Source organism: Scleropages formosus, chromosome 13 (assembly GCF_900964775.1).
Source record: "Scleropages formosus chromosome 13, fSclFor1.1, whole genome shotgun sequence".
Taxonomy (NCBI): domain Eukaryota; kingdom Metazoa; phylum Chordata; class Actinopteri; order Osteoglossiformes; family Osteoglossidae; genus Scleropages; species Scleropages formosus.
In genome coordinates this window covers 14,585,916-14,612,524 of record NC_041818.1, presented here as the reverse complement: position 1 = coordinate 14,612,524, position 26,609 = coordinate 14,585,916, and the positions used below count along the sequence as shown (strand labels likewise).

General features: G+C 42.5%; 2 protein-coding genes across 2 annotated transcripts; both read right to left on the bottom strand.

Annotated features, from left to right (window-relative positions):
• Window positions 1-70: 70 nt before the first annotated feature.
• On the bottom strand, window positions 71-9,907 carry LOC108929714 (cornifelin homolog B-like). Its single transcript, XM_018744414.1, has 4 exons — window positions 9,833-9,907; window positions 7,903-8,020; window positions 7,537-7,691; window positions 71-296 (listed from the first exon to the last, which is right to left on the bottom strand). The coding sequence occupies exons 2-4, from the start codon at window positions 8,012-8,014 to the stop codon at window positions 126-128; spliced, it is 438 nt and encodes a 145-aa protein (XP_018599930.1). The 5' UTR covers window positions 8,015-8,020; window positions 9,833-9,907; the 3' UTR covers window positions 71-125.
• An 8,192-nt stretch (window positions 9,908-18,099) lies between these two features.
• cldn7a (claudin 7a) lies at window positions 18,100-26,115 on the bottom strand. The gene is made up of 4 exons (XM_018744392.2): window positions 25,553-26,115; window positions 19,787-19,951; window positions 19,509-19,593; window positions 18,100-19,190 (listed from the first exon to the last, which is right to left on the bottom strand). The coding sequence occupies exons 1-4, from the start codon at window positions 25,773-25,775 to the stop codon at window positions 19,028-19,030; spliced, it is 636 nt and encodes a 211-aa protein (XP_018599908.1). The 5' UTR covers window positions 25,776-26,115; the 3' UTR covers window positions 18,100-19,027.
• Between the last annotated feature and the right edge of the window lie 494 nt (window positions 26,116-26,609).

Here is a 26,609-nt window from a genome sequence, read left to right as displayed (position 1 = left end):
TGAACAAAAGACTCTTTATGTATGAAGAGACAAATATAAGAAACACATACCAATGATGGGAAGATCAAAAGGCATAGGGAATACAGGTGGGCAGGCTGTTAAAACCATAACCTCTTTGTGGAGCCCTAGCAGACGTGTGCCCTCTGCGTTGCTGTCAGGCGGTAGTAGCTGGCAGAGTGCATTCGGCTGCTTGAGACGGAGGCGGAAGCAGCTCGTCTTTTCATCTCTCGGGAGACCTGACACCAGGACAGAGGATAGCAGCAGCAGCCATAGAAGCAGTCGCTCCAGACATCACCCTGACACAGAGACACCAGAGCATACGGTCACCATATGGTCAAGGCAATATCATGACACACAGCATCACGGGTCACCACCGGAATCAAACTGACAAGGGGATGTCATCTAAACTGGGAGAGGTCATCTGTGCGTCTCTCACTAAAGTACCCTACATTATACATATACGCAATATGATGCACACCTGAAAATGAATGGGATGTATGCTGAAAAGTACTGTAATATGACAGCATCTAAACTGACATGTCCACTTTTCTTTGATAACTTTGTGCTGTACTTGTTCTCCAGGACTGTGCTACAGCTGCGACATTAATGATTCCATTTTATGCATTGTGCCTCATTTAACTGGATCTCATCATCATCTGCAGCTGCTGCTGAGTTACAACTGAACAGATACACAGACAAATACACTGCTGCTGAGCAAAAACAAGATTGCATGAGAACAGATTGACTGCACAGGTTACAGTGAACATTACAAACTGTCAACTTTTAATAACCATCGCAAGAAAGTACAGAGCTTTGCTATAGTTATAAATGATGGAGTTCCGAACTGACGTTTTTCTTTGTGGTATGTACTAAAAATGAAGTAAAGATTAAGTTAGCGAGCCTTCTTCCTTCAAATAAAAAAGATATGATGATATACCTGCTGTAAGGTGATTTTTAGCTTGAACGGATCCAATCAGTTCTCATCATCTCTTGCATTTATCTTTTTATTTATCTTTTATGTTTTAGTGGGAGATACTTTTTGGAGATACTAGACATACTATATCACAATTACCCAAATTACTATACTAGAACTATACTTATATAACAGTATATTGTACTGATTATGATTTTCACAACAGATTCTACTTACCAACTTGGTTTAACCAATGCAACTTGGGGTTCGCTTACTTTTGCACTGGCTGTACTTCCGTGTTTCTACTACATACGTGGTTTCCTCTGAACCGACATATGGAACTGACAATTACACACCTAATATTTCAGGTGAGAAAGGCTGGTTCTCATTAAACAACGATTTTGTGGGAAAACTAAGTGACGCCAGGGGTTCACATGCTTTCAAGCAGCACTGTACAGTTATAAAGTTATACCATAAAGATATAAAGTTTAAACCTTTCCAAAAGTGAAATGTGACAATTTGCACTAAATGGCCATGAGAGGCCATCTATTTTTTTACAGAAGTACATACAAATAAGAACAAAAAAAAAAAAAAAAAAACTTTTAATAATTTTATTTTCAGACATCGCCATCTAATGGCAGAACAGTACAACAATGAGAAAATGATGGTGAGCGCTGGTGATTCTCAATAGATACTGTATCACTCACTGTTACACTTTCGGTGAATAGTTGTAGAATTTTATATTGTTAATGGCTTTTTTTTCCAAACTATGCATGTAAGTTGTCCGAGCACACTGAGTCCTCAATTTATAAATACAACTGGGACCAGACGTCTGTTTGTACTGTATCGCGATTTTTTTGCAAATCCAACCACTATGTGATAATCAGTAAAAGCTTAATAATTTGTAGTAGATGTCAGTTGATTTATTGACAGGCTGGGTTCTGTAAAAAAACTTAAATAAAGCTATTATGATGCAAAATTTCACTATAAGGTTTTTATTTTTTATCCCATTTTCATCAAATGCTAATCTGTGCAAGGTTATTGAGTTCTAAATCCTATCCTGGTGACACAGGGTGTGATGCAGGGACACCAGTCTGTCACAGTAAGTTTATTTTGTTATCTTTTATTTATTTTATGAATTTAACATGCCCAACAGTCATCGGCATCTGGTCACTTTTGTTTGCTGTATTGTCTTTTTTATCTGATTAATCTGTTCTCACATTCCTACTCTGCTTGGACATGTTGCACACTAATGACTGTATGGTGAAATACGGGTGACATCAGCTCCTTAACAAATTTTTGAAAATAGACAAGAAAATACAAATAGAAATTAATACATAAACAGAAAAAAGTTTCTGGGTGTGTCCCCTTCCCCCTCCGGCCTTACGCCCTGTGTTACCGGGTAGGCTCCGGTTCCCCGCGACCCCGTATGGGACGAGCAGTTCTGAAAATGTGTGTGTGTGTTCATAACACAAGGGTCTGGTGTAAAATGTAAGACAAAATATTTCCCATCACATTTTTCAAACCTGTCAACTTTCAGCTGCAAGGAACATTGACTTTCAAACAAACGTTTATCATGACCGAAAGAATGAGATCGCGGATACAAGCGGCAGAAATGAGTTTCCTCCGCAGAGTGGCTGGGCGCACCCTTTGGAATAGGGTGAGGAGCTCAGTCACCCGGGAGGAGCTCGGAGTAGAGCCGCTGCTCCTCCGCATCGAGAGGAGCCAGTTGAGGTGGCTCGGGCATCTGTTCCGGATGCCTCCTGGACGCCTCCCTGGGGAGGTGTTCCGGGCTTGTCCCACTGGGAGGAGGCCTCGGGGCAGACCCAGGACACGTTGGAGAGACTATGTCTCCCGGCTGGCCTGGGAACGCCTTGGGGTTCCCCCAGAGGAACTGGAGGAGGTGTGCGGGGAGAGGGAAGTCTGGAGGACTCTGCTCGGACTGCTGCCCCCGCGACCCGGCCCCGGATTGCGGAAGAAGATGGATGGATGGATGGACAAATGTTTACTTTCCCATAAAAATAGCTTAGGTTTAAGTGCAATACGGTGGATCTATTTAAAACGAATCTCGTTTTTCCTCACAAATATGTATTGCGCACTATAACTTTCCAGGAATCAGGTACTTCTTTCCTCATTTCATTACATGAGAAATTATTAGGCTATACTATGACCATTTATTTACTAGTAACAGTGGTAAAAGTTTTGCTCTGATTGACATTTAAATCACTAAAACAAATATTTCCACTACACATTTCATTTTAAATTCTAAGGTTTCTTCATCACAAGTTTTAATGTCAATTCAATCATATTCAGCTGACACTCTAACCCAAAAAGAGAGCAATGACCCAGCCAGTGTCTGAACATTGTGGAAAAGTATATCAGTCCTCTGTAACCCAGGTTCAGTGGCTCCATAATCAGCGTGGCCTTCCATTAGCAGGGTATTTTAAAGTGTGGAAGGCATTGTGCCACTTAAAACCAAAAGTGGTGCTTTTCCACTCGGAGAACTACAGTTATGTGGCAGTGTTGTGGACACACTTACTGCGGTAATGTCCATCTACCTCCGTAATTGGTTTCCTCTAAGTGTTGTTTGGGGTTTCACTGACTGAAAGAAGTACACCCTACACATGAGAAGATGAGGACAATCCATTACCAGGCTCTTAGAAAAAACACCCTAACCACACATAAAATGCTACAAATGAAATTTTAAAAATGAATATAAATCAATACAATAAGAAAACTAAATGGAAATGACCTGAATTTAATTAAAAAAATTGCCACACTAACAACAATCTAAAATCACAGATCGAATCACACTGGAACCCTTAGTAAACCCGAGTGAACATGAGAAGAATGTTCTCCAGAAAGACAGGACAAGATCACTGGACTCAATACCTAGTAAAATACAGTTTTGTCTGCTGTGTTACTTTTTATGCCTTAGTACATTTACATTTATTCACTTAGCAGATGCTTTTCTCCAAAGTAACTTACAATGGATACTATGTAGTGTTACTTGCCCAGACACCTTATTCACCAAGGTGACTACACTGCTAGATACACTACTTACAAGGGGTTACTCATCCATGCATCATTGAAACATACTCACTCCATGACACTCATACACTGTGGGGGAACCCGAACAGCATGCCTTTGGGAGGAAACCCACACAAACACAGGGAAAACATGCAAACTCTACACAGACTGAGGAGGGATTGAACCCACCTTCTCTCACACCACCCGGGCGCTGTGAGACAGCAGCACTGCTCGCTGTGCCACCATGCCACCCAAGTAGTAGCTCAAAGATCCACAAAGTGCCAGATGAGTTTTTACTATGTGCACCGCTTGGAGGTGTGTTGACTCTTGCATGAAGGGGACTGTGGTCATGGATGGTTGACTGTCCTCACAGTTGCTTGTTTATGGCACCACTGTGTAACGGACTGTGATGGAATCCCCTTCTCCCATCACTGCTTTCGATCCTAATCTCTGTTTTTCATTTGCGTTAGCACTGACGCACAAATGCACTACATCAACCAGCAGCCACAAATGTTGGTGGAGTACACATCTGCGGGCACAAACATGACAGTTTAACGAAGGTGCTGATCTCCGTTCTTCATGGCTCTCCAGGGTTTGACTGCATCTCTCATCACTGTACCTCAAGGATAATACAAACACTAGGATGGAAGAGGCTTCCACACACTGGACCCAGACCCAGAAAAAAACTTACACTTTAATGGTGCATCTTAAGAAAACCAGCTGGGCAGCCTTTTGTTGACCTTAGGTGACCTGGCCTAGGACTGAGCTGTCCAGGAGACACGGGTTGAGCTGTTTTACAGACACTGTGCGCATCAGTCTGGACGAGACCAAAGGTCACACCTTCCCCGTGTGTAACACGTCTTTTACATTCGGAGTGTAAAATGGAAACGCGCTACTTTCAAGCTTGGAAATTTCTGTGCAAAGGTGAAAAGAGCAGCTGCAGAGGCTGGACTCCCTGCCTTGGTGCTGCGTTAGTCCTTCACGATGAAAGCAGAGTAACTCTGCAATCACTGTTGCCCTCCAGCAACTCAGTACTTTCAAACATGTGGTCTCTCATGACCAAAGCTGATTTGGGCCTTGAGAACCACTTTCAGATACACTGTAAATAGTGTACCATTCTACAACCCCAATTGCAAAAAAAGTTGGGACAGTATGGAAAATGCTAATAAAAACAAAAAGGAGTGATTTGTAAATTTACTTTGACTTGTATTCAATCAAAAACAGTATAAAGACAAGGTGTCGTCACACACACACACATTTTCAGAACCGCTTGTCCCATACGGGGTCACGGGGAACCGGAGCCTAACCCGGCAACACAGGGCGTAAGGCCGGAGGGGGAGGGGACACACCCAGGACGGGACGCCAGTCCGTCGCAAGGCACCCCAAGCGGGACCCGAACCCCAGACCCACCGAAGAGCAAGACTGTGGTCCAACCCACTGAGCCACCGCACCCCCTACAAGGTGTCGTCATGTTTTACTTAATCAGCTGCACTTATTTGGAATTGGGGTTGTAGGGATAATGCTAGAGTGTAACAGGGCTTTTGTTATCATCTGACAACATACAAATATACAATTTGCGATGGACTGGCCCCCCATCCAGGGTGTACCACTCTCAGCCTTATACCAAATGATTCCGGGATAGGCTCTGGTTCACCATGACCCTGATCTGAACAAGCGGTTATTAAAATCGGATTGATACATGGACATTTGTTCATGGATATGCAACATTATTCTCTTAAAAGCAGCAGGTGTGGGAACCCGTAGTGTAGTAAGGAGTGCTACACAAAGTGGTTAAGGGATTGGACTTGTAACCTGAACATTGGTGGTTCAGACGTGCCTCTCTGCTTTTTCTATGACATACTTGAGCTTGATAGTTATCCTAAACTTGTTTGCTTTGATACTTTAAGCTGCACAACCAGTTATGAATTTTCTACTGCCACCATGAACAAATGTAGATGTTGTTTACTATAGCCATTCATTCATCCATCCATCCATCCATCCATCCATCCATCCATCCATCCATCCAGTTTTAGTAACTGCTTGTCCTGAGCTGGGTCATGGTAAACCAGAGTCTTTGCTGGAAATAATAGGTGGAAGGCTAAGGGGGAGTACAACCTGCACAGAACACCAGTCCATTGCAAGGTAGCTACAAAAAGTCACCCACCCAGTCACATATCACAGGCAATTTAGCATCATCAATCCATCTCAACCTTCAGCTACGTGTCTTTGGACTGTGTGAGGAAACAAGAGCACTTGGAGGAAACCTAGGCAGAGTACATACAAATTCCACACAGATTGAGCAAGGATCAAACCCACATTCTCTCGCAAGCAGCAGCACTGCTTGTATTTATTGTTTTATTTATTTATTGTAGTTTAATATTTTAATGTTTCGTTTCTATCATACATGAACAATTATGTGTGGAAGACACATTTCCTCCATAGCGCAGTATAAAGTAAATGAAAACATAAGGCAGTACCACCAATAATTATGTTTCTTGACAAACTTTCATTCTGTTTCAGAGCAAAACACCTGGCCATCTACCAGCATTCCTCACTGCAGCGCCCTGTAATCGTTCATTCTTTCTCCTTTGTGTTGAAAGTTTTCACTGTGCTGCCATGTACTATCTGCTCCCAAATGTCTGATAAGCCACTGTTGCCTATATTTTGCTTTCCTGCACTGGCAGTGTTTTGAGGGGATTCTGACATCTCATCTCTGAGAGCGGGTATGGCATTATCTTGACGATCAACACAGTTAGCACTCGACAGTTTTGTTTGGAAGTGATGCCAGAGTAGGAGTTTATTTTTATGTGTCTGCCATTTGAGTTTTTGTATGCTGCAGTGTTTTTTTGTGAATAGAAACAATTTGTTCAAGGGTTCAGTAATTATTTTCTGTAATGTCTTTTTTCTAGACCCTGTTGCTCACTTTTTTGTTGAGCAAAATCCTAAATATTAAATTCACACCATTAGTAACAACTTGTCCACATCGGGGTCAAGGTGGACCAGACCCTATCCCAGAAGCACAGGAAACAAGGCAAGTTTAAAGTACCTCCTAAATGGGTACAGCAGGGTAGTAAACATTAAATTTGTCAGAATAATATTACACTTCATTACAGTTAAGCGGAAAACACATCCAGTTTCTGACTGCTGGATGAACCATCGAATGAGCAGAGGTACTAGGTACGAGAGAATGTAAATAAGACACAAATAAGGTAATTGATAAGAGACTCCTTGCACTTAACACCCCTGTTTCTTACACCACAGGTTCCCTATGAATGCTCCTTTTATGGTGGTATCAGCCCAATGTACTTTGGAAAATATTACTTTGCTCTATGTGTCCCTGCTGCTCCGGCAGGCTAATAAAGATTGATCATTTTCACATCCAAACAGACTGAGGAGCTTTCGTTGAACTATACTATGACACGATATGCCTCGTAAACAGTGTACCTTCATACCCCAATGTCATACCCCTCCGGAACAGCATGTAGTAACACGGCAAATCTCTGCCCACCATGAATCATGTGTAAATGTGTGTGACACCACATCACATCATCACCCCATCCTTTATCTCCGAACAGTGCTGTGCAATAGTGTACCTCAATACCGTATCTTTCCCGCACTGAGGCTCGCACCGCAAGGGAAGCTGGGGGTACACACGCCACGCAGTCGAGCAGGGGAAGACATGGGCACACCCCTGCGGCACTGCTAGTCTTGCAGGCAAAGACTGGGAGGCACCAGAACGCCAGGCAACCTGCAGCGAGGTGGAATGAGAAAGACAGATGGTACAAGGCTAAGAAATAGAGACAGATTTGAGACGGGCAGATGAGAGAGATACAAGAAGAATGAAACCAGAAATAGACTACTTATGTTGACATAAAGGCTGACAAAACAAAACATGGAGAGATGCTCTGATCAGAGAACAGGAGGAAGAATTGTATACACATGTGGATGGCAAGACTTACAGTCATCAAGGTCTTCAAAGCAGTCACAGAGGCCAGTGCTCCACTGTCCTGCCCCTTCAGATCCGTCGGATGGGACTGACAGAGGTTGCCCAAGGACCACGTTACTTTGCATCTTCACCTGAGGAGGACCGCAGCAATGGTTATACTACAGTACATCCCATGGTACAACTGATTTGAAACTGAACGTACTACTGGTGTAGTAAAGCAGTGCATCACGACTTCGACAAGGCCGCAGACAACAGCTTGAAGGTGAACATTGGACTGATCACACTCCAGTACTGGCTGACTATACTGTGGGGCACCAGCACTACCCTTGATGTCAAATTAAAAACCACTCTTCCTAAATAGAACTGCATCAAAAAGAATAGAATTTTTACTGGCAAAAACCAGGTCAGGTTGTTTTAAACACAAATTAATTTTATTTGACTGACATTTAAGTTGGTCACAATGAAAATAAACAGAAATTATGACCCATACTGGGCACCATTACCCATCCTTACCCCAAAAATTCTGAAATTATGACAATTAGTGCTCTATAAAAGTTCTCCAAATCCACATGTCCAGTGAAATGCACTGCAAGAATAACATAAAATACAAATTTATTCTTAAAACTGTGCATATGGATATGTTTCAGAACTGAATTTCAGTTAATGTCTGCTTAAAATTATTACCCCCTCGTTACATTCCCTTAAATCTGAGGTTTCAAATACTGTGTTTATTAGTGCAAGTTCAACTGATTTTATTATAAATTCAAAACCTTACAAATGAGTGTGGTTGGAGTTGTGCTTCTATTTGCACATTTTATTCTAAATAATACTTTCAGACCTCTTGATTTTTGGTGGAATAAAAAATATATTTTAAACTCCTGAAATACAGTTAATATATATGTGACGGATCTTCCCTATTATTCATATTTGATAGTAGAAATCCATGTTTTAATTATGTACTTGCTTAGAGCCTTGGTTTTGCGTGTTAATGCTGGTTTTTTCAACTTTCTTGAATTCCTTGATCATATACTCTATATTTTATACTGTGTAAGTGTGAAGGTATTTTCAGAATGTTAAAGAACATATCACCTGACACAATGACACACCTTTGTGGACTTCACACTGTTTTTTTTATTATTCACTGCATTACTAGTTTACTAGTTTAAACTAAATAGTTTTATATTATTGCTCGTTTCACTATCTTTTTACAGAATGAGTGTGTGCAGTAATGAAAATGCATCTAACTGATCTGCTGAAGAAGGGGGTGCGGTGGCGCAGTGGGTTGGACCACAGTCCTGCTCTTCGGTGGGTCTGGGGTTCGAGTCCCGCTTGGGGTGCCTTGTGACGGACTGGCGTCCCGTCCTGGGTGTGTCCCCTTCCAGCCTTGCGCCCTGAGTTGCCGGGTTAGGCTCCGGTTCCCCGTGACCCCATATGGGACAAGGGGTTCTGAAAGTGTGTGTGTGTGTGTGTGTGTGTGTGTGTGTGTGTGTGTGTGTGTGTGTGTGTGTGTGTGTGTGTGTGTGTGTGTGTGTGTGTGTGTGTGTGTGTGTGTGTGTGTGTGTGTGTGTGTGTGTGATCTGCTGAAGCTGAATCCTTCAGTTTTCTTGTGAGACATCATGGACGTCCGGGACATATAGTCTACTTCTTAACTATGATGCAAAACAGTAAAAACCCTAAAACTTCCCAAAAAATGAAAGTGCACTCCCAGTCATACACTGAAGCCTGTATAAATAAACATGCACAGAAACACTTTTACGATGACTTTCCAATTCCTTTCACAAGCCAAACCAATTCCAAAAAAAAAAGCAGAAACCAGCACAAGCATCGTATTTGTTTATGGGAAGATGGTATTCAGATAAAAAAAAACTCAACATCATCAATGCTTACTGTTGTATCACAAAAGAGAAGGTCATTTCAGAGAGTTGTTCAGTGGCTGTTCTTACCTGTTGGGAGGGAAGCGAACAGCAGAGTTGGACTACAATTGGACTGAAGGAAGAAATTCCTTGTTTTCACGGCTATTGCGATGAGTTGTTCTCTCCTATATGCATGGTGCTCTCACACAGTGTCAACCACTTATGTTTACTGTAAACTGTCTGGTTCCCAGAACTTGATGGGGGGGTTCATGTTCAGTTTTTCCATTGCCATGCTTGCTGTGCTCTGCTTTGTTTTCACTGTGATGGCCTTTGCCCTATAATGGGTAGGATCAGCACCAGGCCACATGGAGAAGCTGGGTCCCAACCCCCTCCAGGTCAAAACTCTCATCAGTCAGAAACATGTAGGTATTATTCTGTACTACAAGCCAGTACCGTTGGGCTCTGGATGTAAGCAAAGAGAAAGCTTAATGTTTCTTGACCTGCATGAAATTTATACTGCTAAGAGGATTATCAAGGGTGACAGGGGCTCATGATATTTTCTGTATGTGTGTGTTTGCAGAGACTATGGAGATATTGTCAGAGCTTGCATGAAATATATACAGGACGATAAAGGACATTCCAAAGGTATTCATATTATCACTGAACAGTCTGTTAGGGTAAGTCATAATATCACCTATCACTAAGAAAAATCTTAAAAACATACTTTATTTCATTTAAAAAAACACACTTTATTTTCTGATTTTAAGGTTGCAAATGCAAATACTGTTACAATATTTGTCACATGCTTGCTCAGATAATACACATCATTCGACTTTTACTTTCATGAATTATTTACATTTGTTTTACTAAAATTTCCCTAGAGGTCCACATTATTTTTTATTGCTCTAATTAAAACACATCATTCCATGCTGCTGTTGTCAACAGTAGAATAAGGTAAAAAAAATTTCCTATGCCTGCAACAGTTTGGTTGCCATAGGCCAAAAAGTTCTACCTATAGTTTTTGAAGACAGGAAATGATTATATTCATATATCGCTCGCACACTGGTCTTAAAAATTTTAAAAAAGTTTTCATAAAACTGATTCTATCTTGCAAATGTTACCAGTGACCTACAGCCTGTTTGACAGCGAAACATCAATGGGTAAATACAGAGACATAATGGGTACTGAGGCCACCTGCCTCCAGCCTCTTCACGATCCATATTCAGGCACACACAAACACACTTAGACCAGTGGCAGTGGAATGGGTATCTTATAAAACCAAGTCTTGCACAACTTCTTTAAGTCAGGACTGTGGCTCTGCAGCTTTCCTGTAAAAACATAAAACAATTAAACAGGTGCATTTATGCTGTCTTCATTATTAATCACATTGAAATAAATATAATAATAATCAATAAAATAATATAAACCTCCTTAAGTGTCACAACAGTAAAATAACAATTCTGCTCTTGGGATTTAAGCTAAGCCCCTTTCTTTGACAGTCTAGCAGTTACTGCTCAAACTTACCTTGGTAGTATGCCTTGCAAAGACATCTGAGCTGTTCCTTTGTCTCCTCAAGTGTTTTTAAGGTGTAACCTCTTTGACAGATCAATTTCTTAGAGGACAGATCTATGAGGGAGATATTCAGAAAAAGGAGACAGACGGGAGGGTCTGTTATTCATAGCAACATAGATATTCTAATCTTAAAAGTAGATGATGCAAGACATTGTATTCTGTTCTTTGTCTGATCATTTCACACACCTCAAATAAAAGATGAGCTATTTTTAGTTCTACATCTTTTTAAAGCTTTGTTTCCTGTTGTAACAGATTGATGAACAAACAGATTGACAAACCATTAGTACTCACACTGTTACCATTCAGCAGACAGGAGCGCAAACACACAGACTGGCGCACGTAGTCAAACACATTACTACACACCCACACTGGTCAGCGCAAAGCAGACTTACAGTTGCATTTGCATGGGAATGGCAGTCTGCTCTTTGCCGGAATTTTCGAAGACTGGGCTGTGTGAAAGAGAACGAATGGAAATTTCACTTCTGATAAAAACTGGACAAGAAATTAAAGCAACGAGACCTAGAATATTTTAGTGATTTTTTAAAATCATTTTTTAGGACAGCTGGTGGTGCAGCGGTTAAGAAATACTGCTTTTGTACCCAGGGGGCGCAGATTTGAACCCTGCCTCCAGCTGTAGCACCCTTGAACCAGGTAGCAACCCTAAAAAATTGCTCCAGTAAAATTACCCAACTGTACAAACAGGTAAATAATTGTAAGTAGCTTAACATTTTAAGTTGCTTTAGAGAAAAGTGTCAGCTAAATGAATGAATGCAAATGAACATAATGCTGCAAACTAAATGATGAGGATTCTTGAAAGTGGTCTAAGGGTCCATGATGATTGTTTCAGTAAAATGAGGGTCTACATCTCTGCAACAGTCTTCAGCACAAACACAGAATGCTGGTGTGGTACTTACCTGTGTGGTGAGACCACAGGGTGGTCAGGAGGAACAAGATCACACTCGCACAGAACACCTTGGACATAGCGGCAGTTCGAGTGATGGGCGGTATTGCCTTCTTCTAGAGAATATCTCAGTGTGATTGTGCCCATCATCATATAAGCCCCCAAATAAACAGCCCTGCCCCTTTCACACATGGTAACATTGCGTGCATTTAGATGATGGTGAAACAGAAAAATCTGTCTGAACATGTTTTGGAAATTTCAGGTCCAATCTCCTGTACATTCCATCATATCTGTGACATTGGATTGTCTTTGTTTACCACTCAGATGAAAAAAAGAATCTCATATTCCACGCACAGGAACACTGGAACCCAATCCCTGACATCCGAAACCACATATGGAATCCATTTATGCAATTTTGTCCCAAACTCACAATTTTCTCCACACTCAGCACCTGAAAATCATAGTACATCTGAGGTCTCTGTGATGTGGACAAATGCTCTTGGCTGTTTGTTTAAATTGTACAAGGTTCTGCTGTGTATCCTTTGTTTTACGGGAGCAAAAAAAAAAAAAAAAAAAAAAACAGGTCATTTTCACAGAGCAAGATTTTTTTCTGAAAAAACCTCAGTGTTACTTTGGCATGACTGTCGGGCTAGAAGACTGCTGCAGCAGCACAACAACCATACTCACATGTTACATTTTGTCTTACTGCAGCCATGTCTCACTAATCAGCTTTTGGTGGCTATATCGGTTTTATTGTTTCCAAATATTCTGATGATTATTGAGAGGTGGTACAGAATACAGCTTCCCATATGCCTCCAACAGCCTTTTCTGCCCTCTACCATCAGCGTGTGTGTGAGACACTGTACAAACACAGGACAACATTCTACTTTCAGACTCTTTTATTAATCAAAAAGCTGCACAATTTTACTTGATATAGCACATTGGCACATTATACGAGAAAATAAAAAAAATGTTAAGACAAGAAATTTTTGTCCAGTACAGTACATTTTGCAAAATGAGATTTACAAATTATATCAGTATGAATGCAGTATAAGGTAAGTGTTGCAGAGTGCAGCGCTCTAGGTTTGGAGGGGCACAGAATGATATAGGGACAAAGTTTAGTAAGAACCTTTATTAAAACAATGACACACAGCGATAAGTTTCGCTGCCAACACGAAGAATTAATGCTCTCAATTTCAGGACCGGTTTCCTGAGGTTTTTTCTTTCTCTATGGATGGATCACCAGCCCACGGGTGTCTGATTCCACACGCTGCCCAACTCGACAGGTAAGAATTTCCGATGATTAAAATCTTTATTCAAACACCCCCTTTCCTCAGGTACCTACCAGCCTTTCTAGAAACACCTTAGGTTTCCTTTCAAAACACACCTACCAGTCTTTCTAACCCTTCTAACCTTTCTAAAGCTTCATTATAAATTCTTACATCCTTCAACAGGCACTCACCTCCTTAAAATCCCTGTTAGCCCCCATAACGGTTGGACAACTGTTTTACATTTTTCCCCACAATTCCCAACTATGTACAATGAACACCTGTTCCTGCTCAAAAGCGACACGCCACCGTATTGTAGTGGAAAATGGTACTTGCACAGCCTCAGAATCACTACTGTGAGAATTCGAGTGTCACAGTTGATAGAGATCGTAGGGGTTTGCTGTACAAATAGTTCTATGGGGGGGGGGACACACAGAGAGAATCGAAATCATATATTAACACATTAATGCCGGTACCAGCAGAAACTTCAGAAATCTCTATTCTGAGCAACACTTATCTTTCCACATGTATTCATTTATTTGAATCCATCCATTTACGTGTATTTTCCTTTTCACCTGTAATTCCCTGGGCTTCAGTGGATCAAAATTATTTAAGAGACAAACTTTGTTTTAAAAAATGCCGCAATGTGCAAAAGGTTATTTAGATGAATATATTTTTGCTCAGGGGGGGTGCAGTGGCGCAGTGGGTCGGGCTGGGTCCTGCTCTTCAGTGGGTCTGGGGTTCGAGTCCCGCTTGGGGTGCCTTGCGACGGACTGGCGTCCCGTCCTGGGTGTGTCCCCTCCCCCTCCGGCCTTACGCCCTGTGTTGCCGAGTAGGCTCCGGTTCCCCGTGACCCCGTATGGGACGAGCGGTTCCGAAAGTGTGTGTGTGTGTGTGTGTGTGTGTGTGTGTGTGTTTTTGCTCTGAGTTTAAGGAATGCTGCCTTTGCCACCTGCTACAGCTTGTCCTTCATGGCAAAAAGCTCGATGATTCGATAGCGTGGCACGTGGAATCTGGTGAGTGATAAACTCAACATTTCACCACTTTCATGGCACTTTTAGTTAATGACAAGGAAAATGCTATGTATACCACGCTCTTCGGTAATGCAGCTTCAATCTCCGCAGAGATAAACTACACTGCCATACCACGCAAAAGATTTCCACTTGCACTTAAAAATTAATTTCAGTGAGAAAAAGCAAATGGACCTTTCTCTAAAGCGCCCACACAGTATATCATTGAGGAAAACTACGTTTTCACTTAGTGGAGTTTACATATTGTCCCTGTGTCTGTGTGGGTTTCCTCCCACAGTTCAAATGCATGCTGATCAGGTTCCCCATAGTGTGTGAGTGACAGAGGGAGTGTGTTCCACTGATGTGTGGATGAGTGACCTGTTGTAAGTAGTGTATCTAGTAGTGTAAGTCACCTTGGTGGATAAGGTGTGTGGGCTGGAAACACTACATAGAGTTTGCTGGAAGTTGCTTTGGCGAAGAACGTCTGCTAAATGAACACATGTAAATATAGATGCAAATATAAATGTAAAAACCCGCGTAAGCACAGGAAACGCGGAGGAAATCTTGATGCGCCACCCTCTGGACACACCAGCGAATTACAGTTCAGCCCATCGCTCCACTTGCGTTTATTTGAATGGATTTATTTTGCCGCACCGGTTCAGCTTTATTGTCATCATACAACTTCAACGAAATTCAATTACTGAACAAGAATACGACTCCCACTATGTAACTTTTTTAATTAATTTTTGGTACTGCTCTTGTCTTTGAGAAGCATTACATATATAAATAGGGGTGTTGTATTGCAGCAATATAATTATGAAATCCTCATTTAATTTCACCCAGTTCATTTTTTCAGGGTACAGTATTCTCCAGACGCTACGCCTACAAACACAGCCGCGCGAAACAATTCAGAAGGCATGACAACGTAGTACGAGCTGTGTGTAACACGGTACTGTACTGTGTGTCAGAGCGCGACCCCACGGGCCGGGGAAGCCCCGCAGTTTCTGTGCCCGTAGTCGCCACTAGGGGGCGCATCGCCGGCGACAATGTTCACCACAAAGTCGGGAAAGGCGCTTTATGCGACACTTTACCAAATAAAATAGAAATAAATACACATCTATGTGACGTAGAGCTGGCACTGCGTAGAGACAACACACCGCAATTCTACATATATTTTATTAGTCGTGTCGGAAATGCGGCTCCGGTGAAGTCGCTTCCGCACCTAGACGCGCTCGCGCGGTCGTCATGATATATAAAGGTCATTAAAGAGCAACGGAAGCCATCTGCTTGTTTCGCTAATAACGTGCGTGAGCGGACATTCGCGATCAGACGATAACACGTAATTGTTCGAGGTGCGTTTCGTGTTGCTTTGTCATATACTAAGGGTTCATCGAACATTTACTTTCTCCGTTTGACTTCATGTACGTGTCTGAATTTCAGGTTTAACTAGCGAGCGAATTTCTCCGACTCGGAACAGGGCCGATGAAGCAGGAGCGCAAACCTGAAGCCCCGAACGCGCAGGAGTTGTACGCGATGACTGGATTGCCGCACCTCTTGCCGGCCGATGGCCAGTTCCAGTCCGACCCAAACCGCTACGAACCGAGCTACGGACCGTTCGAGAGCCCTCGGAGGCGCGATTCTCCTCAAGTGCAGCGAAGTCAGAGGGCCCCAAAGCTTGGTCAAATTGGGCGATCCAAGAAAGGTGAGCTGAGGCTGACATCCGGCTTGTATTAAGTTGCTTATCACGAACACTTTCTCCACAAGAGTGTACTTGTCTCTGAATCCACCATTAACTGGTGTATCTCACCTCTTTAGTGGACATAAAAGACGAAGATTTGGACGACATGTTGAACAACAACAGCCCGTTCCCGTGAACCTCTTACCTGTTGCTTGAACGTGTCCGCTGTGCCAAAGTGGAAGCGGCCAGAGCTGCAGTTGCTGCGCCATTGCGACGTTGCTTCTCGCGCGGACTTTATTTTCACTGTCCTTCGAAGTAACATTCCAGAGTGTCAAAATGAATCTGTTTTCTGTCTCAAAGTTTTAAAATCGTGTGCTTCTTTTGGTATTTCAGGGGGACTCTGGTAAACTGTACTTATAAAATTATATGATGCACTTTATTTTTAAACAGTAGAGTAGCTTGTAGATAGATTTTTCATCATCATGGGTCTTGTCCTTGACCAAGTGTGGGTGGGTCTGGATCTTCCAACAAAATTTTATATTTATATAATACAGGCCAGCTCTCTTTAGCTGTCCTCTTCACTGTATTGCACTCATTGGTGCTGTTCTCAGGGTTTCTCAACTTTTCTCATTGTGAGATGCAAGGAAAGCAAACAGTTGCCTTTTTTGACTTTGATATGATTGTGATAGGCATTTGATTTTTCCTACAGAATAAATTATATTCAAAGCTGTATTAAACTTGTTTCAGAGGATTTATTTCTGTTCTGAGTACTGGCACATTTGGTGCTGTCACTGTGTAGTCCAAGTTGGAAGCAATTATTGGGTTACTGGAGTCAGTAAATGTTCCAGCTAAATGTACTGTATTATAGTTATTAATTTAACAGATGCTTTTGTCCAAAGTGACGCACATCTCCGCAGAAGTACAATTTGTGCATTACTTTAAGAGACGAAGACATGGCTGCAGACGTGTGACTCTCAAGTGGTCGACTGTATAAGTCGACCCCCAAAAGTTAGAGGTGCAATACAGTTCTTGGTACTTATTTGCCGGATAAGTCGACCCTTCAAAATAAAGTGCAACTTTTGGGCAGTGCTGTGGAGTTGGAAGCAATTATTGGGTTACTGGAGTTGGAGTCAAAGGTTTTGTGCGTGGACTCCACAGCCCTGGTCACGTTTTCCCGGCTTAATGACCATAGTGAAGTTAGCCGCTTCAACTAACTTGCTTCCAATTTTGCTTCCTACATTGACTTTCTTGTCACTAGATAGTACTATCGTGAAAATTGGGGTTTTGCAATTAGATAAGTTTTATGGAATTATTCATTCACCTTAACTGCTTGTCCAAGTCAAGGTTGTGGTGGTCTGGGGCCTGTCTTGAACGTCGGTCAAGCACACAGCCGTTCACATTACGCACGAAGGCCAAGTTTGCGTTCCCAGTCAACCTGAAACGTGTGTTTTTGGGCTGTGGGAGGAAACTCATGCAAACTCCAGACATACTGAGCTCTGGTCACAGCTATGCCTGAACAGCCCGGCTGCGGTGCCACCACTTGTGGGATTGTTAACCTTTATTTTGTCGGTGCCTTTGTGAAAGGAAACCTCCGGTGATTATGCTCATTTATTTAGCAGGGTATTCTTATGGATTACTGTTTCAGAGGTTCTATGTGGAACAGGGATTAGCAACTGCTTAGACTGTATTTTGAACCCAAAACTTTCAGACTGCAAGCAAACAACCCTAACCACTAGGTGCTGGCTGGAATTAATTTTTGCTTTGTTGCAACTTCTCCAATTAATGTACACACCCTATTAGGTTTGTTAATCTAATAACTATTGCACAAATGCTTAAAATCATGATTGCCATTTAAGGATTTTGCTACATAAAGAAATCCTCAAAGTATTTTTATTAAAATTTGCTCACAAATCAGCTAAAGTAGAAATACAAAATAAATATTCAACTAAGCCAGTCTAAATTTAGCAAGAAAAACAGGTTTTCTCCAGTCTGAAAGCCCCTCCAAAAAAGGACAAGTCTGAATGAGAATTAAAAGATGACAAAATACACAAATTGTTTACAGAAAGTATGTCTACAGACACATATATGCAACTTTATATTAGTGTAGCCAGATCAACAATTGCACTACTAGCAGGAGATGAACACTGATGCTTAACGTTGTGAATGAATAAACAGAACTTTGCCATTCAGGTGAACAAGTTGCATTTTTAAGCCCTGAAAAGTGGAATGATCAGGTGATAGCTTAATAATTACATAATAGAAGTAAAATAAACAGTGTAATGTATTTCTTCAAAAAGCTCATGCGTGCAGTCTGAGCACAGCTGGCGGTGGTTCTGACTCTGAGTGGCACTGACAAAGTATCTGCAGGAGTCCTATCGGCTCTGGAGCCACAGTGATATAAGCTTCCGAGTAACCTTCGCACTCTTTTTCAGGAGTGCCAAGACTGGTCTTCCTGCAGCTCCAGGTTCTGCTGAGAGCTATCTATCTCGGGTGTTGGCTCTTAAACAAAATTTAAACCGGAACTAGAGGATTCTTCTAGACCGGCCTTTTTGCCCTCCTGAGAGGATGCCCTATTTGACATAACTGAAGCCATTTTCATTTGTAGTGTGCCACACTCGAATAGGGGGAGAGAGAAAGGCAGTTTCCCCATGAGGGAACATGTTGGAATATCACTAGGAAAAAAACAATGTAAACATGAATTCGTGACAAAGAAATTGGCGACTGTAAACTGGATTTAAAACACAAGTATGTCTTTAAAAATAGAGGTAAGCCAAAGTTGTATTGTTTGACCCGGTGTGAGCATGGCCAATGGTTCTTTTACGTGTAGCACCGGTGCGACCAGCCTATAAGGCATCCTCACACGTACTCCTTGGTGCTGCTAGGTGATCGGGCTGAGCCCTTGGGAGGGTACTTGGATACCTGTTTGCTCCTGGGGCATGAGGCAGCCAGCATAGCGCCCCCCAGGAGATCCAGGAAGGATCCTGCCCAGGCAATAAAGATTGCTGCTCCAAATTCAAACCTGCAATTGCAGAAATATATATATATTTTTAATTTTTATAACTATATTAGCTTTTTAAAAGACAATGGGAAAAGTGATTCACGCAACAATGCTTGGGCACTCTACCAGTTTATAAGAAAATAAACTGAAGCAATTTTGGTCCAGTCTACAACCTTATTTTCCAAATAGGAAAAAAAAAAACACCGGTCAAGGCAGCTCCCTGGTCATCAAGCCATTGTCTGCAGCTTACTGTAACAATGCAAGCAGCATCATAACTTGGCAGCTGTAGATGTGGCTGTGTTATATGTACAAATAGTAAAAATTGGAAGCGGAACCTACTTGGAGTTGACTGGAGTGAAGGGGTTGTAGAAGGCACGGATGACATTGTGGGCAAACCACGAACATGCAACTATGGCACACAAGGCTGAAAAAAGGAGAATGAAGATTACTAAAGAAGCACAATAAAGTCACTAACTGCTCACTGCAGGCTGAGAATTATTTTTAACATAAAGTTCTTCTCCTCCCCTGTTGAACATGTAGCCAGTGAGCCCTTGTTAGCACCCATGTGTTTGTTGAGACATGAAGGCAGCCTCTCAGAATGAGCTCCTAGTACTTACCTCCCACCAGCAGAACGATTCCCCCCGTCATGGCGATCCGTGACTTGCGCACTTTGTCGTCGCCACCGCAATTGGTGCACTTCATACCGGTGCAGGCCACACCCAGACCGGCCACAGACACGATGATTCCCACAATCATCAGGGCCCGGGTCGCCTGCAGCGCATCTGAAACACAGAACAGGAATGGTACATATTTATTCATGCTCTGACTTCATTCTTGCACCCATTAAAAGGAGTTTTTTGAGTAAAACTGTGCAGCATAAATAAAAAATATGGGAAACAAAGTAAACATGGTCTGTACAATGGGCTTTATTTTGTACTTCTACACTGGCTGTTTTCCAAAGACAATGAAGAACACAGAAGTCAAATTTCACCGTAGCTAGATTATGTGCTGAAAATATGCTGCATGGGGGGCAGCGGGTTTGGCCGGGTCCTGCTCTCTGGAGGGTTTGGGGTTTGAGTCCCGCTTGGGGTACCTTGCGATGGACTGGTGTCCCGTCCTGGGTGTGTCCCCTCCCCCTCCAGCCCTGCGCCCTGTGTTGCCGGGTTTGGATCCAGCTTGCCACGACCCCGCTTGGGACAAGCGGCTTCAGCCACTGTGTGTGTGATGTGAATATGCTGAGTTAAAATTAATGCAATATGAGTTTTCCATTCTATGCTACTGTATATCAGTCCTGGGATAGGCTCTGGATCATCCCGAGCCTGATGAGGACATGCGGTTAACAAAAGTGAATGGCCGAGTGAGAGAATACAGGCCATTTCTCTATAATGTCTTTTCCAGACCCATTTACACAAAAGTTGAACGAATCACAGTGATTTTTTTATTGTTTTAAAAAAGCCACTTTTTTGCAAAGACTATAAGCCACCATATAGCATCTTTTTCACAACCCAGTACTTTCAACAAATGAAATAATATGACATAATATTTTTAACCTCTTTCACTTATAAAACCCGTTAATTTAAAGAAAAACAAAAATTGCGAATGGTAGAATTCAAAATATATTTTGGGTTTTGATACTGCTGACTGACTGTGCCATGCCTATTAATTAGCTCAAATTGGAATGAAAAAGAGTTTACATAATATCCTCATGACGGTCACGAATGGTCTTGGTTTAACCTGTCCAGATACTTTTTTCTGCTGCAGCAATGAAAAAGGATTCCAGCTCCTCCATCTGTTCTTCTGTGAATGAGGCCCAGTTGGGATTCCCGTTCGCCCGCACTTGGTGAAGCGAGCATTCTGAGGAACTCTCCACAAATCACGGCGAGCGCGGCCAGGCCGGTTGCAAAACCAGTTTGTGCCAGTATGTCCCTGAACTCACAAACAAAGGCCCTCAGGCAAGGAGAAGTGGAGGCGGAGAAGGGAAATGATGACTCCCCTCCTTTTGCATTCACAAAACACAAAAAGCTCTTTAACTACACATGCAAAGTCGTCCTGTTCTGGAATCTCCCCTGGCCCCTCCTCCTTCTCTTCATCTTTCCACTCACGTTCTCTGAACCTGCTCTCAGGTGCAGCTCAAACCAGTTCCGAATGGAAGCTTCCAGCAGGGCATGTTGTCCGTATTCTTTGTTCAGTGGCCAGTATGGGGAGGGGTAACAGATGATATGAAGACCCCCTGTAGCTCTAATAGATTCTCCTAACCCTCCGTGATCAGGACAAGAAATGGGGACATTCACTACCATGGACCAACAGTCTCTTATGCTTCCTAGGGAAACCAGAAGCTGGCTGGAGAGCCTGACATCTAGTCCCTGCAAGTTACTGACTGCCAGTGAGGACCAGTACATCACTCCTCCAACTCATTCCTGTTCCTCAGTCACAGTGCGAGTCGACTGACGGATTAAAAGAGGGAAAAGGCGAATCAGACATCATGCGAAGAAGCAGGGCAACCTTCTGCTGCCCTCTGCCACCTGGCTGACGTTATAAGACGCACCTAAAGGATGGTTATTAATTATCCTTTACAAAATTTTTAAATGGAATACAACATACACGTACATTACTTTGCTCACAAACTCCAAACCTGGTTCTGTACTTGTAGGTATTCCGGTCCATATGGATGCTATACATACAGCTATAGGTTTACAAAAGTTATTGCACCTTGAAGCCTGTAAGAAAAAATATTAAGCTTGAACAGCTATTTTATAATAATTTAAACAGGGAAAATTAAAGCACAAATTCCAGCACATTCTGAAGCAGAAATGTGGCTGTTTTTTTTTTTTTTACACAAAATATGTGAAAACATGGAGACATTACTAGCATTACTACATTTTTGTGCAGCAATTTAATAAGTTTCTCTTTTTGTATTTTTTTCCTCTTTGTAGCCCAATTATATCTAATATTAATATTAAACAAATTTATTCATTTACCATATGCTTTTCTTCAAAGCAAAATACAGAGCACAGTGGAAACACATCAAAATGTTACAGCAATCAAATACAAAAAAACCCCTGAAAAATCAGTAAAGCTGAGCCTCAGTTCACACAGGTAAGTTAACAAAAATAACTTTAGTAAATACGTAAAAGGCCAATCCAAAGGCGTTTATTTCCTGCACTCTTCCCGAGAACCGAGCTACAGTAAAGATGAAATAATTTAGACTTAAAAGATCCAGCATGTAGTTTTCTATAAAATCACAAGTGCTTTAGAGGATGTGCACCAGAGCACAGATTCCACATCGGGGATGAGATCCTGTCTGAACAGTTGGGTTATTGCCACGCCCACACCGGCGAAGCAACGCGGAACACTTGGGGCGCGACACAGCCTGACGCATGAAAGGCGGCATCAGAACAGGAGCTAACGTGGAACCTTGTTCAGCCGTGTTACTTGCGACCTCCTTACGACTTCTCTACTCCTTCCTGATCCCTTAGCCCTTTCCCAGTGTCGAGACCTTGCTCGTGTGCCTCCTTATGATCATCGACCTCTTGCCTGTGTACCAACCTTGCTTTTTGGATAGCCCCTTTAACGACGTTTGCGCCTCGAAGGCCTTTTGCCTGTCCTGTGACGAAGTCTCTTGGATTTCCCATAATAAAGCCCTTATTCCGCTCTGCACTTGGGTCCGCCACTTCCTTTCGCGATCGACCATGACAGTTACAAGACTTTTCTTCAAGACTTTTGGGAATTTTTTTCAACAGTTTTTCAAACATCAGAAACAGTAAAACAGACACAGCTGTATATCATTTTCTTCATAAAAGCAAAAAGGAGGTTTATAAACTGAAACATACCTATAAATTATTAAATATTCTTTCAGCATAGCAATCGATACCAGTATAATTACCTTTAAAAAGCGGAACATTTTCTCTGAGGAATTCAGATCAAGTACTTTAGTCATGGCTCCTCCTATGTGGTTTGGCCCCCTGTTGCCATGGCCACCGGCTTCCACTGCCCTCCACAACTTGAACGTACAAAGTCGGACTCCTCAGAATCCACACCGCAATCTGACTCAGTGTTATCGTTCAGTTCTTTAACACATCTGAACATTTATCATCTGTAATCTAATCCCATTCTCACTCTGCATGCAGCACATACCCATCAGAGTGAAAACGGATGACTTGCACTTGAAAACATGGACATCTACAGGTGAACAGGAATCATAAGTAATGTCACAACTCAAGAAGAGGAACACAATTTTTCAGTACCTTTATATGCTGTATCCAGATCCTGGATGTCACATAAGCATTAATATTTAGCCAAAATAACTCACAATATTAATCTATCTACAACTGTTTACCCACTTACTCTGCAAGGCAGTTTTACCATGGCAATTTAAGGTCACTACCTTCCTTGCAAGAACTATAGCAAAAGGTGGATTCAAAGCAACATTTCTCACATCCAAAGAGAGCAAGTCTAAACACTATTCTACCTGCTACCCCATCAAATAAGCATAAATCAAAAGGCATCTGCAACAATCTGTATGACTTTGAAGAAAAATATGGCAGATACTGTACTTTTTGACTTTCCATCATATGTGAATCAAAGTCAAAGGTGTGAAAATATATGCACCATCCCAGGCTTAATCAGAACACACACACACACACACACACACACACACACACAGGCTGAGGCTGGTTGTTCCAAGTGGGGGTCACAGTGAGCCAGTGCCTAACCCAGCAACACAGGGTGCAAGGCTGGAGGGGGAGGGGACACACCCAGGACAGGATGCCAGTCCATCACAAGGCACCCCAAGCAGGACTCAAACCCCAGGCTCATCGTAGAGCAGGACTCGGCCAAACCCGCTGCGCCACCGCGCCCTCGCTCAGAGTAGTATATGCAAATAGAAGCACTTTTCAACTACTGCTACTCTTCCACATCTGTCCGCTTGGTGGTCCGACGCACAAACGGTAAAGCATGAAGGTTCTCAGTTCTGGCTCCGTCGTGCTGGAACAACCTCCCCCTCTCACTCAGAACTGCTGAATCTCTGTCCACATTTGAAAAGGGTCTTAAAACTCACCTCTTCCAGACTCACTTTGCCCATGATCTAAGTTCATGTAAGGTGTAAATGTTCATGCACCATAACTTAAAGATCATGCCCTGATAAACCTTTATACAGCTACTCCTGTAATGTAATGTAAATGTTTATATTTAGCTCCAAAAAAAAAATTACTAGGAAGGTGATCAGGAATTGTTGGTATTCTGATTTTTAATTGATTCTGGTTTTTCCTGAAATTTTCTGCAGCTACTCATGTGATGAACATTGGTTCATATGGTGAAGGAAAGAAACTGACTTTACTTAAGAATCACAAGTCTGCATCTACGTCTCTCTTTCTCCTAATGTAATGCACACGTTGTATTTGCTGAGATGTATGTCGCTTTAGAGAAAAGTGTCTGGTAAAATTAATAAATGTACATGTACTATATATTACTATATGTGTATGACATATACAGATCACACTCATGCACATATTTGCTAATTATTACCTCTTTAAATATATTATGTGTGTGTGTATATATGATCTATACTTATATATATTTATACATAAGTCAACTGATATAGGCTATTCCACATAAAAAAAACTAAGCATCAATCCGAGTTAAGCTCTGAAAAATTGCTATTTGCTTCTCTTTAGTACTTTGAGAAGGTTAAATCCGAAATCAATCGGAGTTGAAACAGGCATAGTCACGATGCACTAAATAAGAGCTCACATAGAACCTCATTGAACTGGAGACAATGGACCAACTGTGTGGACCTACAAAGGGTTCCTTGGGGGTAAACAGGACACACACAGACCGATTATAGTTGATAATGAGCGATTAAGCGACACTGCAGTCGGTGAAATGCGCATCCCACAGTGAGCACGGCCCCCTGTAAGTATTCCACATGCACTCATGGGAGGGAAGGGGAGTCCATGGATACGGCGCAGGGGTGGATGCTAAATTACCTGTGTGAGGAGCTGCCCACATTCTCTGTTCACCTATCACCCTATGACTTTCGGTGCTCCTCTGCTTTCCGTATCATTTTTTTCAACGACTTTGTTCTGTGTGTACTGCAGAAGCCTGATTGTAATCCTGAAGTTTTTATCCGTGCTCAGCTGGTTTAGGAAGCGACGTAAACACCTTTAAAAGGATTTGCCCTTTTATACAGCATGGTATTCGTTATGTAGATTTGGGGTGGTAAGTGTCTCACTCAAGTGAAGCGCAGCAAAAGGAGGCTGTGACCCTACGATCTCTGGATTAGAAGAAAAGCACTGTAACCACTGCCCCACCTGCTGACCCGCACACGTAAGGCGCTGATCGGCGCATTTAGCAAAACCAGGAGACGGTATGAAGAATGCACCCACTGTCGAGCTGCAGGATGGAGTCGTACACCTTGCACTGCATCTGGCCCGTGCTCTGGAAGGCGCACGACATCCACAGGCCCTGGTACATGGCCACGGCCGTGATGATGTTGTCCCCGACGTACGCGGACATCTTCCACTGCGGCAGGATGGTGCCCACGATGAGTCCGACGACCCCGATGAGCGACAGTGAGAAGCCCAGGAGCTGAATGCCCGAATTGGCCATACTTTAAATAGCGTTTTTTCCCTCCAGATAAACTAATAAAAATATATATTATCTTTAGCCCAGTGCAGTAGATGTCCACAGAGTTTTCTTTCTTTCTTTCTTTCTTTCCTTCCTTTATTATCCGCGCTCGTCTTCCTCCCGCACCTGTTGCTCCGGGAGACACTTGTTTCCTCTGCCGAAAGCAGGTCCAGCAGCACCGGCTCGCCTTCTAACGATCCACTCACTTCCAGATAACAATGGAAAACTATGGAATAACGTTAAATATTTGCTTTGTCTGCCCCCCGGAGCGCGATTCCCTCCACCTGTTCCGTTGAGCCGCACCTGAACAGTCACTGAGATGCTGTCGGGGACGCGCGCTTTAAGTGCATGTGGATAGGAAGGAAGGGGGGGGGGGATGCTTTCTCATTGCTCTGAAGCCTCCCTCCTGTTTCTGGGCTCTTGTAGGATTGTGGCGCCATGCGGTAAATCTCTCCAGTTAAGGGAGCCCGATTAAACGGACAAAATTCTTCTTCGGTTCACACGTCGGTGCCTCCCCGTTATTTTCCGGCAGCGTCGGTACTTCGCTCTTTTCCCTGGTTGATGCGATGGTCCGAGGAGGAGCAGAGTCAGTGATTCCTCTTCTCAACACGCTACGTAAAAGTTCAATTTTTATTGTTAAGAGGGTGGCTGAATCATTATTCGTTATTGTTTTTTTTTTTTTTTGCACGACACGTATTAAATAAATAAATAAATAAATAAATGCGCGTTTTTTCCCACGTGATGAACGGGCGAAGATGATCAAGATCGATGTGCTCCGACTTTTCGGTTCCATGATGATGGGCATTTGATTTGGAT